Below are 26,463 nucleotides of genomic sequence, written 5' to 3' on the forward strand. Positions count from 1 at the left end.
TTTGGCATTTGGTGGCCGCTTCCTCGTTACGAACGTACGTAATGAGCGGATATTAAATGATGTATACAACCCGCGACGGGTTTGGTTGTTCTCGAGTTGCGTATACGTACTTTGTTGAACGCGAGAGATAGCGCTTGTATTTTCAGACAATTCATTGAAGAATCGCTCTCGCTGACAGCATGTCACTGACATGTGTCGACGGTTCCTTTTCCACTTTGAGACTTCGTATGTATGCGCGCGCGAAATGACGGCAGGTGCGAGGTCGCCCACGCGACGTATATTGGTCGACGAGATAGAGTGGGTGGCGTCCGCAATTAGACTATGTTAGCGCGTGCGTGCGTATATCATAAATTGATATTACGCCAACACGGGATATACGTACGTGCGCGCGTCGTCCCTCGTGTCGTCCTGGGTGACAAACCGTACGTATTTTTTGAATTAATTTGCAAGACGACGACGGCGGAAATAGAGATTGAAATATCTGCTGGCCGAATTTTCCAGAGATCGTCACACACGACAGAGACGACTGGAAGTGGTCGGTCGCGTCGCGATGTCAGCCGCTCGACATCGCCTCCAACTCGGTCGAGGAACGATAAATATTTCATATATTCGCGCGGATAAATATATCGCGCGTTGCGCTATTTTCCGTTCGCGCGTTCTCTTTTATTTAAATCTATTACAGCTATAGTATATCGACAAAATGCACGATGCGCAGATGTTTGTTTCCGCTTCCTTTTTTTTTTTTATTCGCGCTGCCATATTGTTTGCTGTCAATTTTATCTAACGACTATTGACGTAAACATATTGATTACGGAGGAATTGTCGGGACTATTTCTGTGCTCTGATATCGCAAGAAATTTATTACTACAAAAAAAATGATACTTAATAATTAATATTAAATAATTTAATGATTTTAATACTTTTGAAGGTATAGCATTTTTCACATATAGAAGTTTTAATAAAATAAAAGCTTTATCTCTCTCGATCGATTTCCGTTCCATCGCGATATAAGATCTCCGTCAGGAATTCTATTAGCGCGACGAGATTAATTCACGCCCGACTATGATTTGCACATCGCGGTACCATTATCTTGAATTTTATACAAGCCGATACGCCCATGTGTAATCCCTCAAAAGCTCGAAAGCAAATCCGGAACAGAATTCCCAGGTAGCCAAATGGAGCACTCACCGCGTTGACTAACCGAAGAAATTTATTGCCGTGAAAATAAAGCTATCTTTTAATGGTGGTGGTAGCGCGCCTCATACGAACCGCAGAACAACTACAATTTATAACAATTGCTATTAAAATCCATCCGAAAAATAAGTAGATAGATAGCACCACTACTTTTTATTGATTAAATAAAAAGGGAAAATTCGATATAAAAAAAAAGGACGTCATCTCTACGGTGATAATACAAAGATGCGATATTTATATATAGTTTTATCAGGACTCTCTGCGGGACAAATTGCGTGAAATCACTTTTATTGAGTAATCTGTGCGCAGAGGGACAATCCTCGGGACTATCTTAGTGGCTTAAGATGGAGAGTGAATCGCTCTCTTGTATCGCGTACGCTCTCGTTTCACCCCGGCGTGAAAACCGCAGCCGATGGCCCTACATACCACATGGCAGGGTCGTATAAACGAGTTTTGGTGGAAGTGGCTCGAAACCCACGAGTTTCCGGCGTTGCAGGATTGCCATGGCCGCTGCTAACGCCTTTGCCATGGTACACCGCATGACACCGCAATCTGTTCTGCATTATCCTCGTGTCTAAAATCGCCACCGATAGACAATCGATGTAGCCGATATATGTATAATATTGACGTTTTATATACGACTGTCACATATGACTGTCACACCCCTGCATTATTGCACACATTGAATCAAGTAACGTAATGCGGATCGTCTTTGCGGTTCATTAAAATTATATTTTTTCAATAAAATTTACGACATTTTAGATTTGCAAGAAATTCTAGTTTCCGTTAAATGACAGAGCTGTTATTATGGCCTGTTTGGAGCGCATCGTTTTAATTTATCGAGTAAAAATAAATTAGAAACTTTCGTGTCACGTCTAAGAATATCACGAAACTATCAGAAATATCCGTTTCGATTTCTTTTTGCGGTGACCTCTCAGATCGATACGATATCAAGCTTGACAAGGGAAACAGGGAGCCTGTGTTACGACGAGCTTTCGCCGAGTGATATCGGTGCCAGGATATCAAAAACCGATGGCGACCGCGATACACGCGAATAATCCGCGTTGCAGGCTTCACATTTTCCGCTAGATTATCTCTAATATTATTAATAAAAAAATTTCGCGTAAAACAAGAATTCGAAAAGTAAGACGTGAAAATACTCTACGATATATCCCTTAATTAACAAGAGCATCATCTGTTTTTAGTATGTCGCTTTTCCGATTTGTATGATTAAAATTATCATTTTTTCATCGTTAAATATAAAATATAATTTAAAGAGACTTATTGATCATTTAAAGAGATAATCAGATAAATTTATTTGACGTTTATTTTCTACAAAAATACCATGGTTCTAATATAATTGCTAAATAATTTTGACAGTATTTCGAAAATTTGTTTTCTTGCCACTTGATCTTTTTATCGGTCTTTAATTTTCACTTGTCATTAAAAGTTTCTATAATTGCAGTCGATGGAAAACGTTCTATTTAAACGTAAATCGTCTATTTATTTCGCGTCTCGGCGCCATACTTGTATGTTTCTTTTATTGCTTTATACAATGAAGATACCAGAGCGTGGTGAATAGCTGTCCCTAAGGGGGAATACTTGCCGCGATGTGTACTACCTGGCACGACGCCTGGCACATGGCGGGTTGTACTACTTGCGAGAATCTGTACCCGACCGTTTCTTTTTTCTTTTCACTTCGTATTGAATATCCATTATTATGTTTCACCTTTGTTTTTTTAATTAGAGAGTAAAGTGAAACAAAAGGAAAAAAATATGACTCAATTAATTTGCTTCGCTTTACGTTTTATGTGAAACGTTGCGTGTATGTATTTCACGCTGCGAGCGAGCCGTTAAATTCATTATAACGACCCGTAATGTCAAATCCCTGCCAACTAATCTAGCCTAGTTATATTGCGAGGTGTCACAGATCATTATCACGTCCGCTTCCAGAATGACTGCCATTTAAATTTGGGGAGTTTCGTAAGATCCAATGTATCCAAGTCCAATTTAACGTAAAATGATGTGCTCTAAAAATCACTCGTAATATTCGTTTCCACCTCAAAAAATTCAATTGGCGATCCCTCACGATTCATCGTCGGAGCGGGTCTTGTCTCCCGTAAAAATACTTGTTTAATCACGACAATAATGGGCTGTTAAATTTCGAAAGAAAATTGTTTTACGAGAAAGATGCGTGAACCGCTCTGTATTATTGCCGAAAAGCTAAAGCACGCGCCTCTTGTCCGAGTTTTTTTTTTTTTTTTTTTCTTTCGATACGGTAAAGGTGCACTTAGCCTCCACCAATCCCTGTCTTTCTCTTTAGTAAAAGCTCCTTTCTCACGACCGGTTTATGCCTTCGTGTAACTTTTTCCCGCTTTTCAATTATTCCGACTACCGCTCGTATTTCAAAGTGTAGATAGCGAACGAATTTCAGCAGACGATATTTCGCAACCCATATGCTTCCTATATGAACTGTTTATTATTTACGCAATTTTTATGACCGTACCTTTTAAGTTATTTAGAAAATCGTTCAATATTAAAAGTAAATAATATATTTTTCTACGCGTATCTTATTTTCATATTTTTATATATTTTATTTAGCCTGAAGAACTTTAAAAAAATCGTACTTTAAAAAAATGCTCGAATTCTTTGTAATCGTTGCAACATGACTGAGGGGAAACATGCAAAAGATAATAAAACATAAACATAAACATTTCCAAGTATGGCACACTTGCCCTGATGTCGGGGCCGCGTAATTGTTACTTTACAATACTTATGGGGTTCTTATCTGGTTTCTTTGCGGGGCCCGTGCACACATACAGCTTCGGCTATTTCTCGCCTCGGTATCGCATCTTGCGACCTGTTCTCGAAGGTAGGAAACGTAGGTAGGAAGATGAAAGAGAGAGGAAAGAGGGAGGGGAGGGGCGCGCGGCCGTTTACGGGCGGTAAGTCGGCCAATTTATGGCACTCAGAAATTTATAGGTTCAATTTCCGCGATATTTAAACGACTCGACGGCTAAAATCCTCGCCATCCGCCGATCCAGCTCGCTTGCGCGCACGCACAAAGAATTTTCGCCGATTTTTTTTTTTTTTTTTATTACGTGGCATAATAAAATAACTGTGCCATTGTTGGTGTTGGCGTGCATTCTAATTGGTTATGCAAACTATGTTGAAAATCTAGAAAATCGGGCATATACATACCGGTTTGAATGTAGTAAATAAAATAAAAAAGAAAAAAGAAAAAAAAAACAATTTTTTTCTCCTTGCATATTCCGTTATTGAATAATGATTTTGAAGCGCGAGTGCATTTTTATATATTTTTATTAAATATCTATACATGTACATATATACATGACTGAAAACAAAAAATTAAATCGCAAATGATTGTTTGAATGAATGACTCTACGGAGTTAATTCAATTTATCGTTCATCAGTTTCGCGTTGTATATCTTTGATAATTTTGTCGCTTTTCTTCAGCGCGGGTCGTGATATTTATCAAAACATTGTAGTCCGGACTGCGCGCGTCCTAGAAACGATGTCGATGGAGTTTTCGCGAGGCGAGTACGTACACAATGCAGCATACAATCCCTGCCAAATATACTACTTGTGCCTGGAGAACGGCGGAATATTAATTTAACCCAGCGTTATATATTCCGTACATATATACAATATATTAGAACAGCGTGTGCGTGCGATTAAAGTAAATAATTCGAAATTATTTTCACTCGCAGACGGATATATATTTTGCGAAAACATGTATATCGGATAAGGATTTTCAAACCGCGTTCTCTCCTCGTTTCGTACCTAGCAATTCGATGCCTCTATAATGAGGCTCATTCTCTCTCTCTCTCTCTCTCTCTCTCTCTCTCTCTCTCTCTCTCTCTCTCTCTCTCTCTCATACTTCTCGTTTGGGTAAAATCAATTTAAATATAGTTCGTTAGTTCGAGGCGCGTTGTTATCTCCCGGAGGAAAGAAATGGTTGTTATATAGCGACAATGTGCATCGGGAACCACTTCGGAGGAGGAGCTATCCGTACTCACTGGTCGCACTATGCAAATTGAATTTACGTAATAAAATTTCGCGATACCGTCGTGTCCCGGTCTGAGCGGAGCTCAGAGCTCGGAACTCGCAACTCGCGGGAAGAGAGTGTCCCTTTACGGAAGTAAAGACCCTCCCCACGTTGCGTTACAAACCTTCTCTCCCCTTTTCTCTCCCCCTCTTCCCTCCCTCTCTCTCTCTCTCTCTCTCTCCTTCCCTCTCGAAGCGTGGAAGCGCTACGAGTGCTGGAGGTAAATCCCAGGTGTCTGCCTCATCTCATGACTGGCATCGTGTTACGAGGGGGCTGCGAAGGGCTGCCGGAGAGGCAGCATTTCCGGCTCTTTGTCTTCGACGATTCGCGCGGAAATCGTTTGCGAGCGAGCGAACCGCGCGCCTTGTTTCGCCGCGTGTCTGTTGGCCGCGTGATACGATCCGCGAAATCCTTTCGCGACCGACTCCGCCCTTCGTCTGAGAGCGAAATCTTTCGCGATCTTACGTCGGAGATGTAAAATCGCGGAAAGTCAAAGAGGCGATTCAAAGATTTATATATGTACGTATACAGGCGAACGCCGATCTTGATACGAGCCAAATATATTTCTTGAACGAGCTTCTCCTTCTCTCTCTCTCTCTCTCCATCTCTATCTCCCTGTCTCTCTTTTTTTTTATAAACATTTTCGATATAGTTCATTTTTCACAGAGCTATTACAAAAGTATCGTTATTACGAGATCACTTAATCGCGTTTGCAAAATGTTATTCTGCAAGAACGATATTTCCTCGAGAAATAGCCATCGTTGCGCATAGTTACGTAATTGACGTTTAAATAATCGAGACACTTTCGATTTAGCGAGTCAAAAAACGAGACGTACTGAATACGCTTCATTAGCATTCTTCAAAAATGGAACTGCCACCATACTCGGCAATTATTCTCGGCAATTTCCATACGCGTAGAAATACATTCGTAAACGTTCCCTACGAAACAATAATAATTTTTGCCCCGACTATACACTACGAGGGTGGCTCATTTGCCCCCAACCGCCCTCCCCGGTTTCTTAATCTACATTCACATCTAGAATCTGATCGGCTCGGCGATTTGGAAGCAAGCCAAGACGAGCTGCATCCTGACCTCTTCCCGTATAACGCGCGAACACATTTCGTACGTTACATTCACTCGTACGATCTCGTGCCACGCGAATTCGCCCACGAGGAGAAGAGATAGCGGTGAAAGAAAAGAGAGAGAGAGAGAGAGAGAGAGAGAGAAAGAGGGAACGCGCGAAAGCGATTACGTGGGTGTATTTTGCGGAAAAACAGGCAGTCAAACCGATATAACCGCCTGTCTACAACGGCGGGCCGGCTGTTCGCATAAAGCCATTGTTGTTCCGCATCCAAAACATGTTCGTACCACGCGTCATGCTTCCTCTTCTTCCTTCGCTCTGGTTCTTACGTTCTCGATTATGCAAAATCATCCTAGCGAGCAAAGTGACATTTTCGTAAACGTACGAATCGCCGAGGATCGAGATATCTCTCGTTTTCATTGCACAAATTTTCCAAACACGTTTATATGAATTAAGGAGGTGCAAATCGAGTTATCGAAACCGGGTATTAGACAAAGAGTTCGAAAATATTTGTTTGTAAAATGTTATAATTTAAAAATAAAAATAAAAATAAAAATAAAAATTAATTGGTGAAGAATGATTATATTATTCGATTAAAAAAAAAAAAAAAATAAAATAAAATAGAGATTTACGCACTGGGAGGTGTTAAAAAACGTGATAATCAAGTAAATCATTTTGTGAATATTTTTATTCGACATAAACGAATAATTTTCTCATTCGAATAACATTTCCGGCTTTTGTCGTTTATATCTATAATAATATCGTGCAATGTGTACATTCGTAGTTGCATAACGAATGGTGTCAGGCAGGCAATATCCTTTCGCTTCATGGTTTCCATACTGGTTTCTTACTCGACGAGCCCACGTCCCTTTGTGTCTGCACGCATATATCCGGATTTGCAACAATACCGAGGCGGCAATTTTCTCGAGTTGTTTCTCATGGAAACTGTAGCCAGTTGCAAGCGTAAACTATACAATAATGAATGATATAGTAACGAATATTTTATAAATTATTCAACTTCTCGATTTTAAATTAAATATAATTATATTGTACCGTATGATCAAGTACAATAGTATTTTTTTTTTTTAATTGGAGTGCTTTGATAACTTTTGAATATCTTTAAAGTATCCTATAGATTTGCTCGCTCTAATTAAGCATTCGATATTGTAAAATTGATTATGCTTTAGGCGCGGTATTGGAGATTTTATCCACTATCAATTTTCTAGTATGTAATCGAGCAGAAAGGGGGAAGAAGGCAGGTGTGGTCGCAGGCTGGTTAATTGAAGCCTGTTATTAATTAGCAAATATTATGACATATATTTGTTGCTGCTTTTACGCAGAAATGTCGCAATATTTTACGTTCTTAAAAATGCATGTTATAAAGAGAGAAATAAAATGTATGCGAAATGCAATCGATACGTTTCATCACCTGTGGTTTATTAAATCTAAATAGCATTAAAAAAAATCATATTTTAGACGATTACATATTTCCTTCAACAATAAAAAAAATATCTAGCAAAAATCAAAGAGATTTGAAATTTAATTTTGTCTAATTATTTTGTCTTTATTTTGCGGATCATCTTCGGTATTTTGAACATCATTTGAATCCAAAACTTCGAGATCAGATGACATTGACAGATGAGCACCACTGTGCGGGGGGACTCCTTGGGTGTTCGCGCGCGCGCGTACGGCACGCCAGTCTTTTAACGAAGCGAAGGGCAGAGCAGCGAAAAAAACTAGTGGATAGGTATCGGCACACATTCTATTCCGTTTGCACGATGCGTCGCGTACATACACGCTTACGGACTCATTCGCGTATATACCGCGAATGTGTGTACGCGACAATTCCATCTACCTACGCGCACACACACGCACACGCGTGCCATTCGCAGCGACGCGTAGTAGTACGCCCGGCCGCCGCGCTCGCGTAAGGGCGCGCTGCTATCCCCCTCTCGAAAAAACTAACTCTACCCCCTACCACCGCGCGGCGTCCCTTCAGCCGGCTGATCCCCGCCATCCCCACCACTCCCCACAGTCGTCGCCCCACCATCGTGCCGTACGGACGTCTGGACTGTCTGGAGAGCGTTACAACTGCCGCTACAGCCGCCGCCGCGCTTTTACGGAGTGCGCGAAGCCCGTCGTGAAGAGACGCGAGACCGCGCATCCAACGCCGTTGTCGTTTTCCCCGTGTCTTGCCGGTTGGGCCGCTAACCTAAAAATCGCCGTGACCGCCGTTGACCGGCGTGGATGAGACCGGCGTCTTCCGTGGTTCGTCGCCGGTGGTGCCCCTCGTCGACGAAGGATCCTTTGTTTGACGCGCGCGTGTCCGCCGACGTCTGGCGTCGAGATTTTGAAGAAGGTGATCGTGCGAGGAGTGCTCTTCTTTTCTCTGATACGTGATACTTCTAGTATTGTGCGAACTGCCGGTAAACGATCTCGTTTGCTTATCCTACTGTGACCTTGAACTTGTGAGTGTGTGTGCGCGTCTATTCTACGGCCGATTGCCCTCTCCTCGAGACGAGGGTGGGAGAACGAGGGACAAGAAGAGGGAGAGAGAAAGAGAGAGAGAGAGAGTGAGAGTGAGATTCGGGGGCGACGTCGGGATCCTGGATGTGAACAAGGATGTTTTCCTACGCAACTTTCCCAGTGGGGTAAGCAGTCTCACGCAAGTTTTTTTTCTTTTTCATAGCAAGTTCTCTCTTGGATTATTCCTCGCGGAAGAGCGATTCGTTGGCGATTTTACATTCGCTATTCGTCGGCGGTGTAATGCGAATCTCCGATATTATTTTCCACACGGATATCTTTCGGCAGTGGGATGTGCTTTTGCTCTGTGAAAACAGCCGATGGCGCGGTTTTTTTTTTTATCACGACGACCGAGGCCAGGTGTTTCGGTTTCCTCAGCCGACGAGTTCGACGATTCTTCCGATCTCGAAAATCATTTCGCGTCATTTTGTTTTTCCTTCATTCGCGCGCGCGCGCGCGAATCGACGGCGCATTTTGTAATTTTTTTTTTTTTGCTCGAGGATATATAGTTTTCGGGAATGACTCGTGAAAACATTCGCGTCCCGACAGCGCGTTTCTATTTTGTTCGGAAACAATGGACCACTCCCCGCCGGCCGGTCCGAGAGCGCGATGGTGGATCAGTACACGAATAAGACGACAGAGACAGAGAGAGAGAGAGAGAGAGAGACCTTGAACAAACGCGACATTTGGTAAAAAACAATTAGAACGAATATGTTGTATCCAAGATGAGACGTAGTCGCTCGCTTTTCTTGAAATTCCCCTCGACCTTTCTTCGCTTTGTTTTTATCGCGCTGTCACGCTCTCGAATTGCGGCTTTGTTTACGTATCCGTTTATTCTCGGCGTATTTTCGTTTAAATAGCTTATTTCCTTCGAGAGGTACGTTAATTATAAGCATGTTCTGCCTTGCTGAACCTTCTTAATAACTATCGCATTTAAATTAAGATTATATATAAGTGTCCGTCAGTCTTCGATTAATCGCTCATGTAATCATCGCATTTTCTTACGTGATGTCAAAGAAATAAAAAAGAAATATATAAAAATATTTTTTATTAGTAAATATACACAAAATAATGTGTGTGTTTAATCAAAAAGCGTCTGTCTAGTAAGTGTATTTATGACACACGATATATGCTTCAAAGCTTCGATCCATGTCCTTGCTCCTTCTGTCAGTTTCTCCTTTACTTATAATAATCATCTGTTATTTCTTTTTTTCACATATGCTTTGTTTTCTCACACGCAATGCTCGTTTCCTCGAGGAATCGCTTCGTAAGCGAATCACGATTGAATCGATTCGACAGGGATCGAGTCGTTATGCTGATCTCTGTGCAAAAAAAAAGGGGAAAAGGAAAGGAAAAAGTATGGCACACACACTTTCTCTCTCTTTCTCATCGTGCGACGGGCGATTGCTCTCTCCTCGACATTCGCTTCTTTTTCGTTGAAAGCTTCCTTCGTCGTCATGGGAACGCGCGGCGATGTCGCGCGGCGGCGGGGAGAAAGCACGAGACGACGAGCTGTCACGATCACGTTAGGTTAGGTTAGGTCGGTAATTCCTTCATTCTTCCCTTTCTCTTCGATTCGGCGCGAGATCGGGTCGTCATGGCGATGCCAAAACAAGGTGCTCAACACGGAATATTGTATAGTGTTAAGCGAAAAATTTTGACGCAGACTTTACGAATTGCAAAGTGTCGATATTACGTTAGATTGATTCATCGGTCGGGCCTGTAAAGTGTAACACATTTTTTTTTTTTTTTCTATCATGACATTTCACTGGCTGTTTAAATCGGATAAGGGCGAGTCTTTTGTTCGCTTTTTCGTCTCGTCGAGCTTGTCAGAAGTTTCTGAATGTGTACATACACAACGCGATACGAGTGAATGTAATAATCTACTTTTTTATTACAAATAATATCACGATATGCAGAAAAGGTAAAAAAAAGTTTCTTATAATTCTGAAAGAGAGAGAATGCGTTGAATGCAGTGCGATATGAGCAATTGATATGATCTCGCAGAAAATGTTTTGCATTTCACGTCTTCGACTGTCGATCGAGTCGATCGCGCGCATGATTTATAAATGTGCATGGATATTCTAAATATTGAATATGCGAACGATATTCTGCGCGCAAGTTCCGCCGCGCTACAAAAGGCCCTCCCCCTCCTTCATCTCCCTCGTCTCGATGACTTTTGCCCGACATCCGTATCGAGGAGTCCTCCGAAATGCGATACCTCGGCTATTCACGATAGAGAGGGAATTCGCCATGCAAAAAAAAAAAAAAAAAAAAAAAATAAAGCGGAAATACAGGGCGAGGAAATCGATCCCGTCAGTTTCCAATGACATAGACCTTGGTCGATGTGCAACATTATCGGGGCTTCTCTTTCCGCGGCTTCCCATCCTCCCTCCCCCTCCCTCACCCCTTCCACCTTCTATGAGTTTCGTTTCTACTCTCCTCGCTTTTTCCGCTGATTGCTTTCCTTTCTCTTGCTGCTTCTTTTGCGTCCAACGCGGATCGAATACAATTGCTTTGTATATAAATAAAATTAACAATATCTTGTGTAAAGTACACATCATTTGTACCTTAAACTAGTACCGAGCACGTTACGTGATCGAGTTGAGAGAAATGGGGGACAATTAGCTGAATGTTAATACTCTGAATATCACGGGAGAGTTGTAACGCGTTTGTACGTGATGTATTTACGCATGTACGTTGAAATTTCGTTGTATATCAAGGGCGCTAAATTATAATTGACATATGAGATTTTGTCATTTAATCGGCTTATATGCGTCGATGTTACATATAACGTTACAATCGCGCGGTTAATCTCAAATTGTATTTTAGTCATAGGACACCCCTCGTGACTAATTGGAGTTGTAACAAGCGGTCGGCAAAATGTCGAAAGAGTTGATCCGTTAAAAATTGTTTCATCATTTTATTCGCGATACGTAGTTACGATTCTACGGGGGAAAAAAAAATGCATTCATATGTAAAGTTTTCTTTTAATATAATATCTTGCCGTACAAAATATCAGCTTAATACAGATTTTCATCTCATTAAGATTTACATACGCATAATTACACTCATTTATTTAAATTACTTTGGAAGCGAAATAATGAAGAATAGACACTGTAAAAGTACGAGAAAATGTATTTGAAAAATGAAATTTTTAAAAATCTTAGATAATGTAAAATATCAGCTTAATACAGATTTTCGTCTCAATTCATCTCATTAAGATTCACATACGCATAATTACACTCATTACCATTTATTTAAATTACTTTGGAAGCGAAATAATGAAGAATAGGCACTGTAAAAGTACGAGAAAATATATTTGAGAAACGTAAGTTCTTAAAAATCCTAGATAATGCAAGTTTTTCTCTAAAAAATAATTTCGCGTATTTTGCAAAGTTGATTTGCACGTTGTGTAAGATTAATGATATACGATGCGTGGAAGTAATACATTGCGCAAACCACATTTATTTATTAGCTTATCTTGCGTCAATGCACGCGTTGAGAAGTTTTTCTCCATCAATCTACGTTCCAAGACAAATGTCTTGCAATCGTGATCGATTAACGGAGATTTATCATTATTCAACCGAAGCATGTAGTTCTCCTTTCTCTCTCTCTCTCTCTCTCTCTCTCTCTTGTCACATTGATAATCTCCTCGTAAAAGACTCTGGCGAGTGTTGAAATTAGACGAGTTCAGGATCAGAGGCATTTAATTTAAATACTTATTTGATCGAATTTGTTTTATCGATCATAAAGCTGTCATGGCGACGACATTTGCTTCTTGCGTAATGCTACTTGGAAACGTGACTCGATAGTGGGTACCTTTGGCGAGGATCGGGTTACTCGGCACGGCTTCGGTAACGTGCACACACCACGTTCCACAATCTTGTACTCGGTGCAGATCGATATTATGCAATCACGTGACGAGCACTGTTTCGTACAGCAAAATTCCTTGGGCGTTCTCGCGTTCGCATTTATCCGCGGAATTGCCTCACATTTGCCCCTGTCATCTTTTTTCTCCTCTTGTTCATTTCCGAGCGCGCGATCGAATTCATCTTAATTAACGATTTACTTAAAAAACGCATATGCAATGTCCGATTAAAGAGGAATGAATAATTATCGATTCATTGTAGTAAATTAACCATGTTGGAAGCGAGTGTAATAGCGGATTAGTAATTCATAAATGTTTTTCGCGTTATCACGTAGATTGAAGTAACAAGCAAGCTTTTCCGCGATATTTATCATCGTCAAAAATCATTCGACGAACGCACATTCTCATCTAAATATAATGTCGAGCGCGATGCTTTTTCTCTCGCGATTCTCTTTTATCCTTTTCTGAATCGTACGCTCTTGAGATCACCAACAATGGCGTTTTTTATTTACGACGAAGGCACAAAGTGAGAATCGCGCGATCGATACGCTTTGAGAAAAGCCAGAGACTTCATATACGTATATCGCTGAAAGGCAGTTTTCGACCGCGTTTTCTTGCACCCGTTTTTTTTCCCTCCCCGCAGCCTCGACGACGACGCGATCTGTATTTGTCGCGTCTGCAAAAATGTGCCATTTTAACGGAACGAAAGCAAACTCCGAGTGAAGAGGATCCCCAGTGCGTTTCATGACCGATATTCATTCGCGCTTTTTCCGCGTGATGCCGAATGATTTATGAAGCGATGCGTTTTTTTTCCGCGCCCACTTGCCAGAGAGATTACTACTAGTTCGAGCGATCCGTACAGCCGATTCAAAAAGCGACACGCGCACCGATCGTGCGTGCACGCACGCATTCACGCGTATGCGTTTATGCACACATACGCGTTGCATTCTACATTTCGTCATACTATGTCCGTTGTTTGCGATCGCTTCCTACGTGCTGATATTTCGCATCAACAGCGCGATGAATTTTATCGTCGTTGAATTTCTGCTCTTTTAATTTCGAAATATATTTGCCAAAATTATATATCTATAAATTGCAAGAATCGTACGGCGTAGCGAACAACAATCGGCTGGACGTGTAAACATACTATTCCCCTCATTGGAATTTAGCCCAGTTGCAGCAACAATTTTAATTAACTCGCAGCAAACGCCGTACGTGGTATAAACAAATATGTTGCTAATTAATAAAATATATAAAAAAAAAAAAATATCTCGCATATGTGTGAAAGAACGAGAGAAATGGGAAAAAGCTTAACAAAATTTAAATAATAACTGCCGAGGATCTGGTTTCGATATCGTTCTTTTTAGGAATATGGTTTTATCTATAATGTATGTAGCTTGCTGTTGTAGGAAAAAAAAAGCACTTGTATAAGTAAAACGCTTTTAGATCGTTAATGCAATCGAGATACTTGATCGTGAAACATTCAAAAACATGGTACATCAATAAAAGGATACGCTGCAATTTTTATTGCACCGTCTTTCTCTCGATTTCATCTGGCCTCTGATTGAGAAAAGGTGCCATAGTCTTCGCGAACGAGACGCCAAGGTCGAGCATTCCTTCACCTCGCCCGATTTTTGCTTCTTTATTTACCTCCCCGCGCGGCGCGCCGGTTTCACCCATCGTCTCTTTCTTTGTCTCTCTCTCTCTCTCTCTCTCTCTCTTTCCCTCTCCCTCTCCCTCTCTTTCTCTTCCTTTCGTTTCTTTCTTCATCTCTCTGTCCGATTCATCGTACGACGGTCCTCTGCTTCTCGCCGATTTCTCCTTTATTTAGCATCTCTCTGTCTATCCTTTCTCATTTTTTTCTGGATCGTTTTTGGAGAATCGATACCTGAAACAATGAGATCCCGTCTCGTTCCTCCAACAAAGACAACAATCTTTTCCAAAGAGATTAATTCGAACGTAATTCGCAATTATTGTTACATAGAATAATTTCAGCTTCTGGCTATTTTAGATATTATTATGAGAAATTAGTATCAAGAGAATAACATTTTAATCAGGGATCGAATATAAAATCGCTTTAGAGAGACGGATTCGCTTGTCCTTTATTTCTGATGAATGATAATTTCTTATTGAATTTGCACGAACCTAATAAACGATAATTTCTTACCTAATTTGCACGAATAACAACTATTTATAGAAGTTTCTTTGCTCCGATCGGCGATTACTTAATTCGATAAGAGCAGTAAACGAATAGTAAGTATCTTTGCATCGCTATTGTCGCTAAAAAAATATTAATCCAATCGCTATATGTCAATTTATATCCTCGTAATTATTACTAATCCGATTTCTCATTGTGATGGCTGCCAATTATGGCGAATAATTCACTAGCGATATGGATTAAGTTCGCACGCATATATTGAAACGAACCATCCGGATTCGCCTTTATGAAGTATTCTCAATTACCGTGGATTAATCGCGTATTATTTATGCTCTCCGTTAATAATTTCCGAATCTCCTACGCCGTGATATGCGCGTTGCGGAATAATTAATTTTTGGGGAACAAGTTACTTTACGAAGATTGTAATCTCTGAGATAGCAGATGCGATGAATTTTATTCGCAGAAATATTATTATGTCCTTTAAGGCTTCAGTTTTTCTTTAGCAGTCTTAAAGGATTAGTTTTACTTTAATAATATGAAAAATTAATGATTTCGGATTTTTTTTTTTTTTTTTTGAAGAATATTAGAAATTGATCTTTTTAGCGTTTTATGTTTTCGTCGATGTTTAAACAATACAGTCAGTATTTTTAGATCTTGGTTTATGAGCTTTTTTTTTGTTCAATACGAGCCTCTACGTGTAGCGTATTCAAAAATGCATGGTTCGATGGTATGACATGCTTCTCGTTTGTCGGAAATGAAAAAAACAAAAATCGATATAGTTTTATTCCGTATGATATTTTTGGGATACTGAACCAAATTTCATCAGAAAAAAAATTGATAAATAGCCAAACAACTTTATGCTACCATAGATTAGTAAGGGACCGCGATGAAAAGTTTATCAGCGCGGATTAACACATTTTGCGCCTTGATTAGATGGATATCGTGATTTGGATATTGCTCTCCTAAAAGCTCGAGGCGCGTACAGAATTTCGACAGTGGGTTTTCGGAAGGAATTACGAGCAGCCAACCCGTGTGGTGTCCCGGGGGCACGAAAATCTCTGCCAGGTGTGCAGGAACAGCTGCTCTCTCGCCGCGTTGGGGATACGCGCAAAACTTCTTTCTATACTCGCTGGCACGAGATGCATTTTATTTAAAGATGACGAATGCGAAATAGATTTATCGCCCTACCGAGGCGCATTTCGCCAGCCGTTCTTCTCTCGTTCTTCTATCCGTACGTAATGATACAGTCATTGTGACGCAATGCGAATCGTTCGTACTCGCCGCGCCATATATAATTCACGAAAAAAATTTTAAACATTTCTCATCTGAATACTACTAGATTTTTAATCTCTCTTTTTTTAATTATAGAATATTTATGAAGAATATATAAAATGTATTAATTTTGGTTTTATATATTACATTTTTTTTTTTTTTAATGATTTGTATTTGTGCAGATGATGATATAAAGAGAAAAATATTTGTCTCTATATTGAATATTTGAATTCTGTCACACAAATTTTTGTTTAATTATAATATATAAAACATTTACAAAAGATATTGGTATAAAATTATTTTTTTTAAAATAAATTCGTGATTTTTTAAATTAATGAACATTGAATAGGAGTCTCCAATTTTTTACGACTTATTAAAGTACACTATATAAAGAAAAATTAAAATGACAATTTTGTACTTTTTTGTTGAGAGAAAATTTCACCAAATCCAATAAATTACACGAACGTTTATTACAACAAAAATCTGCCGATGGCCGACATCGAACACGAACCGTATACTTGCTTCGTTTACCAGCTGGCACGGTCTCTTCCGGTGCAGGAACGTACCGTTGCTCCGGAAAGTGCCTAATCGTGTCTGTCGGACGATACCGCGACGACTCCGAAGGAAATCGTTGAAAATCGAATCGATTACATCATTAGGAGAAAACAGGAATATATCTATTCTAATTTCCGTATCCTGTGTACGTAACTGCATCGATTAATGATGCAGTCCCTAATTAACAACAAGAGTAGTGAATAATAATTGAACTAAATTGATCGGCTGACTCGAATTACTAAATGTCTGACAATTTCACGTGAAATCGTGCGGCATGTAATGTTACGCGACACGAGAGAGATAGAGGCGCTCTTTTTTCCTCCATTACCGTATTCGTTTTCCTTTCGCGGTACGTAACTTGCAACTGCACAGCCGCGATCCTATTCAGCACTGTTACTGATTAAGCCAACACACATTGGCTGCATTTAATGTGTCCCGTCTGCAATTAAATCAGTTACTTTCTCACTCGCAGAATTTTCTTTTTTCATCTCTCGTTTTTTTTCCGCAAATGTATTTACGAGCGAATGCGTGGCACCGCAAATTATCTTATCTAGAAGAGCTCCTTTTAATCGAAGAAAGATTTTTGCTTTTTAGGATCAAGAATTTTGCTTGTAATTAATCATTTAAGACATTTTTTTATTACGTATCGATTTTTATTATACGATTGTTAATTGAATAATTTTTTGAAGACTTAAAACTAACGCGATATCGCTTCGTTATCGAATCGCTGATACGTTATTAAACGTCGAGCGAATTTGAGAATAATTCCGCGAGAAGAAGCGACGCGGGACGAGTTTTGTAGAAATGCATTCCAAGCCGACCGTGCATGGCACTGCATCTGCCAAAGGCCGTATTGTGGCCAGGCAAGAACCAGGCGGTGGCTTGGTCGGCATAGTCCCCAGAGAGGATCGTTGTACGTCGTTGAATAGGCCCTTTGTGTCGGCCCGTTCGATGATGATGCGAACATCGTCGCGATGGCGTCGACACCGGCTTCCAAACACTCGGAGCTTCGAATCTCTCTGCGGTCAACGACAGACTGGGAGAGGAAGAAGGAGGGGGTCAGGAAAGAAGGGTTTTCGGGGGGCGAATAGTTGAAAAACCTGGTGACTGTACCGATCTCTCTCGTTGTCTAAGTAAGTCTGTACCGGTACAGTCTCTCACTAGCTGCTGAATGACGATCAACAGCTGTCGCGTGTGCCGTCGTGTATTATAGGGGAGAGTGGAAGAAGGGTCGACTGGATCCGCACGAACTTACCCACCTGGCCCCCGACGCAGACCACCAGGCTCCCATTACCACGTGGCAGTTATCGTCACGGAGATTCGTTTCGTTTCCCAGTCATGCCTTCGCGCTTTTCCTTCACTCTCGGCGCTGTATATTATGCGAGAAGGACCATTAAGGGGAGTTTACAACGCGTTTAATGTATATATCAACCGACGCGCATGTACTGAAAATTAAACCAAGCAATTGTTGTTCTTTTTTGAGTAATAAAAGTGAATTATATAGTTTTTTCTTGAAAGAACGATAAATTCTTTATTTTTAGTATTAACTTTAAAAGGGATTTAATGAGAATTCGCGGAAGAGAAAAATTTTATTAAAATATACATTAAAAATGCAACACGAATATATATGTGTACGTGTCAAGCTGCAGGATGCGAGATTAAAATTATATTTCGCATTAAGTATATGAGAGTAAAATATGTCGGTTTAAATACTAATATCAGTATTATGTAATGTGTTACACGCGCAGTATTATATTCATATTCATCCGCGAAATTAGCTTTTGATCCGCTTATAAAGGTGAGCGATCTGAAATTCGCAGTATCCTGAAAGTGGTATGCGGTATTTTTGCATCGTATCTTTCGCGAGAGGAGGAAATGGGGTGCGGTCAAGGGTGTAGGGACGGATCGATTCATAAACAAACCCAAATGGTAGTCAAAGAGACGACTCACGTGGTATCGCGTTCAACTAACGTCCCTTGCAAATAATATTCGATAATGCGCAGAATAAAAGAGAGAGTGTGTGTGTGTGTGTGTGACAGAGGGGGAGAGAGAGAGAGAGAGAGAGAGAGAGAGAGAGAGAAACTTACATATAATGTCTCAACAAGTTGCAATTCTGATTTTATTCAATTAAAAAATCTTCCATATGATTCCATATTATCGACAAATATTATCAATATTGAAATCTTACAACAAATAACGTATGTATATTTAAATTTGAAGCTTCCTTTCGGCTTCTGCAATTTTTTTCTCAATTCAATTTTCTCAATCATATTCTTCAATATTATCCTCTCCAATTTGATCCGTCTCTTTGTAATCAGCATCTAACATCGGTTCGTGTCTCATTAATCTGTAGCGATTGTCCAAATGGATGGCCGGTTTGTAATGGGTGAATGTTAATATCTGAAACAGATGCGAAAGGACATATTTTTATCGGCGTGTAAATCATTAAGTTAAAAACTTAAATCAAAAATTTAATAATGTTAACGCTACAATAATTATCAGCAACGTACAAGAGAAACGTTTCTCGCAATATACATATTTAATTTTATTAATTATTATTTAGCTTTGTATGTGTGTATTAGTTTCCAACAACTATTATATACGATATTTTGTTATTTATTATTACGCGATTATACACAAAAATGCTACAATTATAACAGCAGAATAAGAAGTTGAATAATTTCTGCGACCAATTAAAATTTTATTTTTTAAATCATTGCTTAATCGATGGTTGTATACAACGCTGTCATTTGTTTGTACCGCTTGTCTCTGAAATATGTCAAGTATCCGAGAACACATCTTACGTTCCATCTTGCAGTATGACGCAAGGTACTTAACGAAAGACGGAAAAGAGCAACGAGGAGAGGACGATGGCGCATTATCGTTGAAAAGCCGATGTGACAATCATGCAGTTTCGTTACCGAAAATCCCCGACGACGTCGTTCGCAATAAGCCGCTTACCTCGTGTACCACCCATCCCTCCCTTGCAACCCTTCCTACCTCTCCAGGCTATGAACTTTCTCGTTGTTGCGGCTGTCAATATTAAACCGACCTACGTCTCGTTTACCGATAGCGACAATAGTTACGAGGGCCATTATGACGTCGGCGACATTAATCGCTCGACAGTCGCGAACATGGAGAAAAAAATATCGCGTGATTCTCTCTAGACTCTCGTGCGTATCAAATTGTTGTCGGATCGTCGAAATATCGCGTGATAATCGGATAGTTGTTTATAAAGCAAAAGTTGTTGGAAACGCTGACATATCTTTTTATTTTATTTTTTTTAACTTTATTTTTTTATTTTATTTCATTTTTTTATTTTACTTTTTTTTCACATTGGCGAAGGAAAGTCCTCTCTCTTTCACTTTGTTACATCAACAAAAGTCTTGTTTATCTCGCGATCGCACGTGAGCGAGGATCACGGCCCCCTTTTAAAGCATCGACATTCGTTATCGATAAGAGATTTTTCGAGTTCGACGTGCGAGCGACGTGCCTGCGTGCCGTTTCTCGTATTTACTCGAGTTCTTTTGTGCGCGCGGAGGGATGGCGCGCGATGTGAAAGAGGGGAGGGGGCCTCGGTCGAACAAAAAGCACAAAAGCTATCCCCGGGAGTCGGAGCAATGGCCGCCGCGACTTCGCGCCGGGGACGACCCCTCTCTAAACGAGATTCGTTGTAGCCTCTCATCGTCGCAGTTTTGCCGTCGCGCAAAAGGCTTGTCTTTATTGTTGAAATAATGACAGTCGAAGCTTTCCAGGCGGGAAGGAAAAAGAGACAGGGAGCCGGCTATTATTGCCGTTTTTTTTTCTTTTTTGTTTTTGCGGCCGTTAATTAATTCCGCGAAGTTTACTTGGACGCAAATCAAGAAGAACGGAGCGATCGAAGCGTGCGCGTTCTACTTTCGGCAGAGAATGGATTTTTCGTGAGTCGAAAGCGTGACGACGATCGTTTTACGAAATCCGAGTGTCGGAAATGCGATCATAGATCGATTGGCAACGAGGAGATTTGCGTAAATGTGGATTCGTTCGGTGAAAGGCGTCTTTCTCGCGAGGCTTTTTTAACGAGGAAGTTCAAAAGAGAGAGAGAGAGAGAGAGAGAGAGAGAGAGAGAGAGAGAGAGAGAGATGGCGAAAGGCGCGCGCACGCGCAACATCGCCGAATATGGATTTAATGCGGCACAACGGAAATCGAATTATCTCATTAGAAGCCGCAAAAGAGACACCCGCCATTCGTGTGGAAACCTTGCAAAACCCTTGCTGGTAAGCCGAATGCTTGACCCAATACACACTGGGTCTTCGCCAGGTCTCGTTCGATCGCTGCTAATATTTTCTTTCTTTCTCTCTATCCTTTTTTATGGTTTCCTCCGCGGATTTGGGCTATTAATACAATCGTCCCCACAAATTATATACATATTTTCTCCTCCCTTATTGTTAGAATTAAATCGCGGGCAGATTTTATTTTGTTCAATTTATTAAATCAATGGCAATGGTATCCGCAAACTCGTCGTGAAAATTAGCATATTTGCTGGAAAGCGGGTCTCTTAATCGATCCCCGTTGATTGCGTAACCTTGCTTACCTTCACACTTAATCTGTTTTCGTAATTAAAGTCTTAGAGGCTCGCTATAATACTCGCGCGACTTTGCCGCTCGTTCTGATTCACGCTTTTCCATAAATTTTAGTTAAAGTTAATCGGGATTTAATCAATCCTGCTTTCCGTTTATATTCAAGCGGAAAATCGGTGATTAGCGTTAATTAATATTTATGTGAATATACGAATTTACGGCATATTCGAAGACATGCAAACAATAGAGAGAAACTTTTCCTTTTCTATTTCATCATAAAGTGAGTTATGAGAACTGTACTATCCCGTAAATCACACTCAGCGTACGCACGCGTTGGCTCGTTACTTTATCCGCTGTGTTAAAGTCACTACACGCGCATCTTGAAAGATAGTTCATCGTACATGTGTCCCGAATCAGCTGATCAGATTCTAATAGACTTTGTACTAAATATCTAATATCCGGTGAGAGAAGCCAAGGTACGAGACCTATCGTAGTTTCGTGCGTCCCCAAGTGCTCGTCTCGTTACAAACATCCCCCGATAAGTCGCTCCACGATACACATGCGACGTGTATTAAAACTTGATGCTCAGTCTGTCAAGCTGCTCTATCAAGTTTTCCATCTCCAGAGAGCCAATAAGAGAGACGCGCCGAGCCTCCAATAATACAATACGCGTTTACTGCAATAATAATTCAAGCAATAATAATTCATTTCACAAGTAAAGTTGGCAAAGCGTTTCAAGGGAGCGGGGGAGGAAAAAATATTTGGCCGTAGGGTATTTAATTTAATAAATAATATGGAGAACTCGAGGCGATATTTTGATCTCTCCCCCCTCCCCCGCGACCCTCTGTCCCTTCGATTGCGCGAGGGATTAAACGCGCGCCGTCTAGATTCCTGGAGAGAGCAGTACGTTGTATTTCGCAGACCTGCTGTCTACCCCTACGGCGTATTGATCTCAGGGGGGGGGATGATTTTTAAGACGAGTTTCGCGCCAAGTGCCACAGATGGCATCACCTTGCAAGCGACGAGAGCTACCCTCGAATTTATTGCGTGCCACAAACTCGAAATGTTGCACATATTTCGCGTGTGAGTGTCGTAAATAAATATATCTTAGCCCCTTGAGGGACGAATTTATTAAAGTCGGAATAAATTGCTTCATCTTTTTTTTTTTCAATCGTATTTATACAAAATATACTTTTAATTAATTAAATATGACTGCAAAAAAATTGAAGAACGTGTTTGAAGAAAATTATGTACACACATATATTGGCCATTGTGCGTTAAGATTAATTATTGCTGAAAGAGAGTCTCGCGTAATAAAACCACTGAAACCATTCTCTCGTGAAGAGATTAAAATATATTTTTAAAAATTTGCGATTTTTTTTTCTTCTTCAAAATCCGTATCCCCCTCTTTTATCGCGTTTCTACTTGATCGCTTTGTTTTATGTGGACAGAGTTTATATCCTTTATATCGGATTTGTGGAGAGTACGATGGCACTTTGTAGTTCGGGGCAAAAACGAAAAGTGTTTATCTTGTATAAAATTCTCGCCAGCGCTTTACTACAAGCTCTCTCTCTCTCTCTCTCTCTCTTTCTCTCCCCCCCCCTCTCTCTCTCTCGCCAGCTTGCGACCAACTTTGTATTAACTTCGTGCTTACATTCCATAATAATTAATAAGAGACAGACATAAATAAGAAAACTTTTTCTGGATGTACCGCGCAAAACTTTCGAAAGCTCACCTTGCGGGAAGCCGTTTTTATTATCTTCTCGCATGGCACGATATTACAAAGTTCCGAGAAGAGGTCCTTATTGTATGTCGCGCGATAAAAATATGAAGAGAGAGAGAGAGAGAGAGAGAGAGAGAGACGATATTGTGAAAGACGATGGCAAGTTATCTTGCAAGTTCATACCTCGATGTTATAAACAGACAAGAATAATCCCCTGTGTGTTTATTTAACTGACAACTCTCTGACGGAGAGATACGTATTTCTTTTCTTTTTGCGACGTCAGATGCTGAACTCGATGCCGAGATCCTCTAAAAGATCTTCGCGTAACAAAAACAAAAAAAAAAAAAGAGCAGTGTGAAATATTACACATAACAACACTTCCCTTCGTTTATTCGCAATGCGAAGGCGCAAACGAGCATTATCACGTTCGAAGGCTACCGCATTAATGCTGAGAAGGGGAGGAGGGTGGAGGAAGAGGGGTGGGAGGGGGGGGGCTGCTGCTTCCGAAGGACATACTTATCCCGATCGCGAACGTTGACGATTATGTCGTCGCGTACACGCCGGCCGAGGTTATTGACCAGGAAGTCGGCTTCTCGTCAGGAGGTTGGAGGGTGGCAAGGCGGTGTCGACGACGGCGGTGGTTCGAAATCGCGGCGATGGAGGAGGGGGAGGGGGCAGAAAGGGGAGAGAGAGAGAGAGAGAGAGAGAGAGAGAGAGAGAGAGAGAGAGAGAGAAAGACGAGGACGAAGAGGTAGCAAACCGAGTTCGCCCGCTGTTCTCTTAGAAGGGGTAGGAGTATTACAGATCTGCAATATAGTCGCCCTACCCTTTTGCATGGCGGTTCGTTTGCAGCTGTATATATTGTCTGTGTATGTGTGTGTGTGTGTGCGTGCGTTTACATGTATATTCGTTTTCTCCTTGGAAGGAAGCACGCCGCCAGCGGGCGAATGGAAACATTTTGTTGCCTGAGGGCGAAGGAAGGATGGTGAGAGGGCGAAGGGGAGGAGAGTGAGAGGGCGAAGCGCGGTTGCGAGAGGGTTTTGCCAATGGTGATGGTGGTGGTGGTGGTGGTGATGGTCGGGCGGAGGGTGGCGGTCTGGAATCAGACAGATCCGCAGGTGGTTCTCAATCCACCGACGGTCTCGTGTACGTCACGTTTCGAATCGCGAAGGTCCAAAGTAACGTTGACTGCATCTTCGTGACTGCATTTGCGTTTTCATCTCGCGCGCGCCGACACGCTTCTCGAGGAAGTTTGAAAAAGGGGGGGGGAGGTGTATAAGAAATGAAGCGCGAATCGCGCAAGTTTGTTTATGCAAACCACGATATCGCTTTGCGTTGTAATCGACACATTAAACGGCATATAATTTATGATGATATCCTGATGAATTTGTCAGTTTTTTGCACTCTCGATGCGTAAATTTTGAATTACACGGGTCATTTAATTATGTTTGTTCACTTTACTAAATTGGATATTTTTCGAATTGCGATGAAAACTCGCAAATTAGCTGTAACCAGCTTGCGAATTAACTATACACATGCGTGAGCGTAATTATTTTCAGACGAGCGTTTTAATAATATATATATGCTTTTGTATCGTGAAAAATGTTTTTTTGGAAAATTTTTCCGTGATCGAAGTATATGGTTTAATTAATACCTGATGGCTTATGTTATTTTACATACACATTTGTTGCAAAAAAAAAACTCTTCAAAGTTCTGCAATAAAGAGTTATAAGAGTTTAAAATTAAATTATTTTACACAAGTTATATTTCATCCTTGTTAAAAATGTTAATTAAATTCATTCTTTCCATTAAACAATCTAAGCGCTCGCATATACTCGTTTACGAGAACCGTTAACATATAGCGAGGAAATGACCGATGTCATTGGATATGCATGAAATCTTATCCTCTATAGGAATTGCCTATAAGGCGGTTTAATGTTCAATAAAATATTCTAATATGGATAAAAATTTTTTTATCAAATTATCTCGTCATCTTTTCATTTAGTTTTATGATCGCTTAACTATACCTATGTTTTTCATTATCGTTAAGATCTCTCTCTTCTCATCTCTTTCTAATATCTGCTACAATTAACCATATTTCTATTATTTATATTTTAATAATTAATATTATTTACAAAATGAATCACATTTTGCTTCCGGATTCGAAATGAAATTCAGTCGCGAGTCAAGTCTCGCGATCCTTAAGCAATTGCAGATCGACACGATCGCTTAATCTCGCAAGATTGTGTCGGATAATCGCGAGACGTGACATTCGATGTCAGTTAATCGGAAGCCCTCTTAGGGCGTTTGACGGACACTGTCGGGAGGCCAGGAGTCGGTTCCGTCGGTCGGTTGGATTAGCCAAGTCACGGACTGGAATTTCCTCGATCCCGATGAGGAGTATCGACCCAACCGTGGTGCGGTCTAACCCCATCTGCTCCTTACCTCCTCCTCCACCTTCGCCACCGGGAATAACCGGCCGCGTAGGCAGCGGCGCGTGGGTTGGTTTGCCACTCCACGTGCATTATTCGCCACCTCCGACCTTGCACCGGCGCGCGGCTGAGAGTCCGGGAAAATCCTTCGCCTCCGGATGTGACCCCGATTTTCCCGCCGACGGCGTTATCCCCCCGGTCGGTCAAACGCGTTCGCTATTTATTTCGCCGCAATTTGTTCCGTTGCTTTACGCCATATAATTTTATTACGATATATTGATTTCATCCTCGCTCTCTTGTTACATATTTAACGCTTTACACGTTTGAGAGATTTGGCAACGTGAACAGCTGATCTGTCAATTTGAGTTCATTTAGGATCTTGATAAAGAATATTTTAATATTTTTCTCCCTCTCTCTCTTTCTCTCTCTTTTCTCTAATCTCTATAATTATAGATTTTTTTGATGGAGTAGCTTAGAGACTAGGTAAAAATTCTCGTAGTATAATTTTGGGTGTACACACAGATACACACACACACACACACACACACACACACACACACACGCACACAAAAATCGATATATGTATATCGAAGTTGAACGATTGCCAGTGGAAGACGAGGAGGCGTGGTTCTAGAAATAGGTCCATTAGTATAGATGATTTTGACGAAAATTCCTTCTTGTAGAACGCTGATTAGTTTTGCAACTGCGTGCTGCGTTCGTGAGTGTTTTAGTATCGATCTGTTGGCTTTGTTGGACGGAAAGAGACCGACTGACAAAAACGAGAGGACGTCTCGGTGTGTGACTGTAAGCTGATGATGAGGATACAAACGACAATCGCTATTGTAGAGTATCGCTTGTAGCTGAGAGAACTGTGTTTTACTTTGATCTGCGAGTCTTCTTGGTAATTTAGTATTGACGAAACATGCACATATATTACACACACACACGCACACACACTATGTGTCTGGTAGTGCGGCGAGATGGTATAGAGAAACAATATATCGCTTGCATTGGAGCTATTGTTT

The 26,463-nt window shown here is 40.8% G+C and overlaps 2 protein-coding genes across 8 annotated transcripts in view; one reads left to right on the forward strand and one right to left on the reverse strand.

The window, feature by feature from the left end:
- Window positions 1-26,463, forward strand: part of LOC126850635 (RNA-binding protein Musashi homolog 2) — an 88,175-nt gene that overhangs the window by 40,690 nt on the left and 21,022 nt on the right. Inside the window, exon 1 of one of the 7 annotated variants that reach the window (XM_050593830.1) lies at window positions 8,391-8,996. The exons of the other annotated variants lie outside the window; for them this stretch is intronic. Coding sequence (XP_050449787.1) covers window positions 8,968-8,996 — 29 coding nt within the window. The 5' untranslated portion in view covers window positions 8,391-8,967. Of the gene's footprint in view, window positions 1-8,390; window positions 8,997-26,463 lie in introns of those variants that run through there. 7 annotated transcript variants of the gene reach the window in all.
- LOC126850654 (uncharacterized) overlaps window positions 18,820-26,463 on the reverse strand; it is a 54,937-nt gene continuing 47,293 nt past the window's right edge. The window contains exon 5 of the mRNA XM_050593864.1: window positions 18,820-19,124. Coding sequence (XP_050449821.1) covers window positions 18,987-19,124 — 138 coding nt within the window. The 3' untranslated portion in view covers window positions 18,820-18,986. The remainder of the gene's footprint in view (window positions 19,125-26,463) is intronic.

This window comes from Cataglyphis hispanica, chromosome 6 (genome assembly GCF_021464435.1).
Source record: "Cataglyphis hispanica isolate Lineage 1 chromosome 6, ULB_Chis1_1.0, whole genome shotgun sequence".
NCBI classification, from domain to species: domain Eukaryota; kingdom Metazoa; phylum Arthropoda; class Insecta; order Hymenoptera; family Formicidae; genus Cataglyphis; species Cataglyphis hispanica.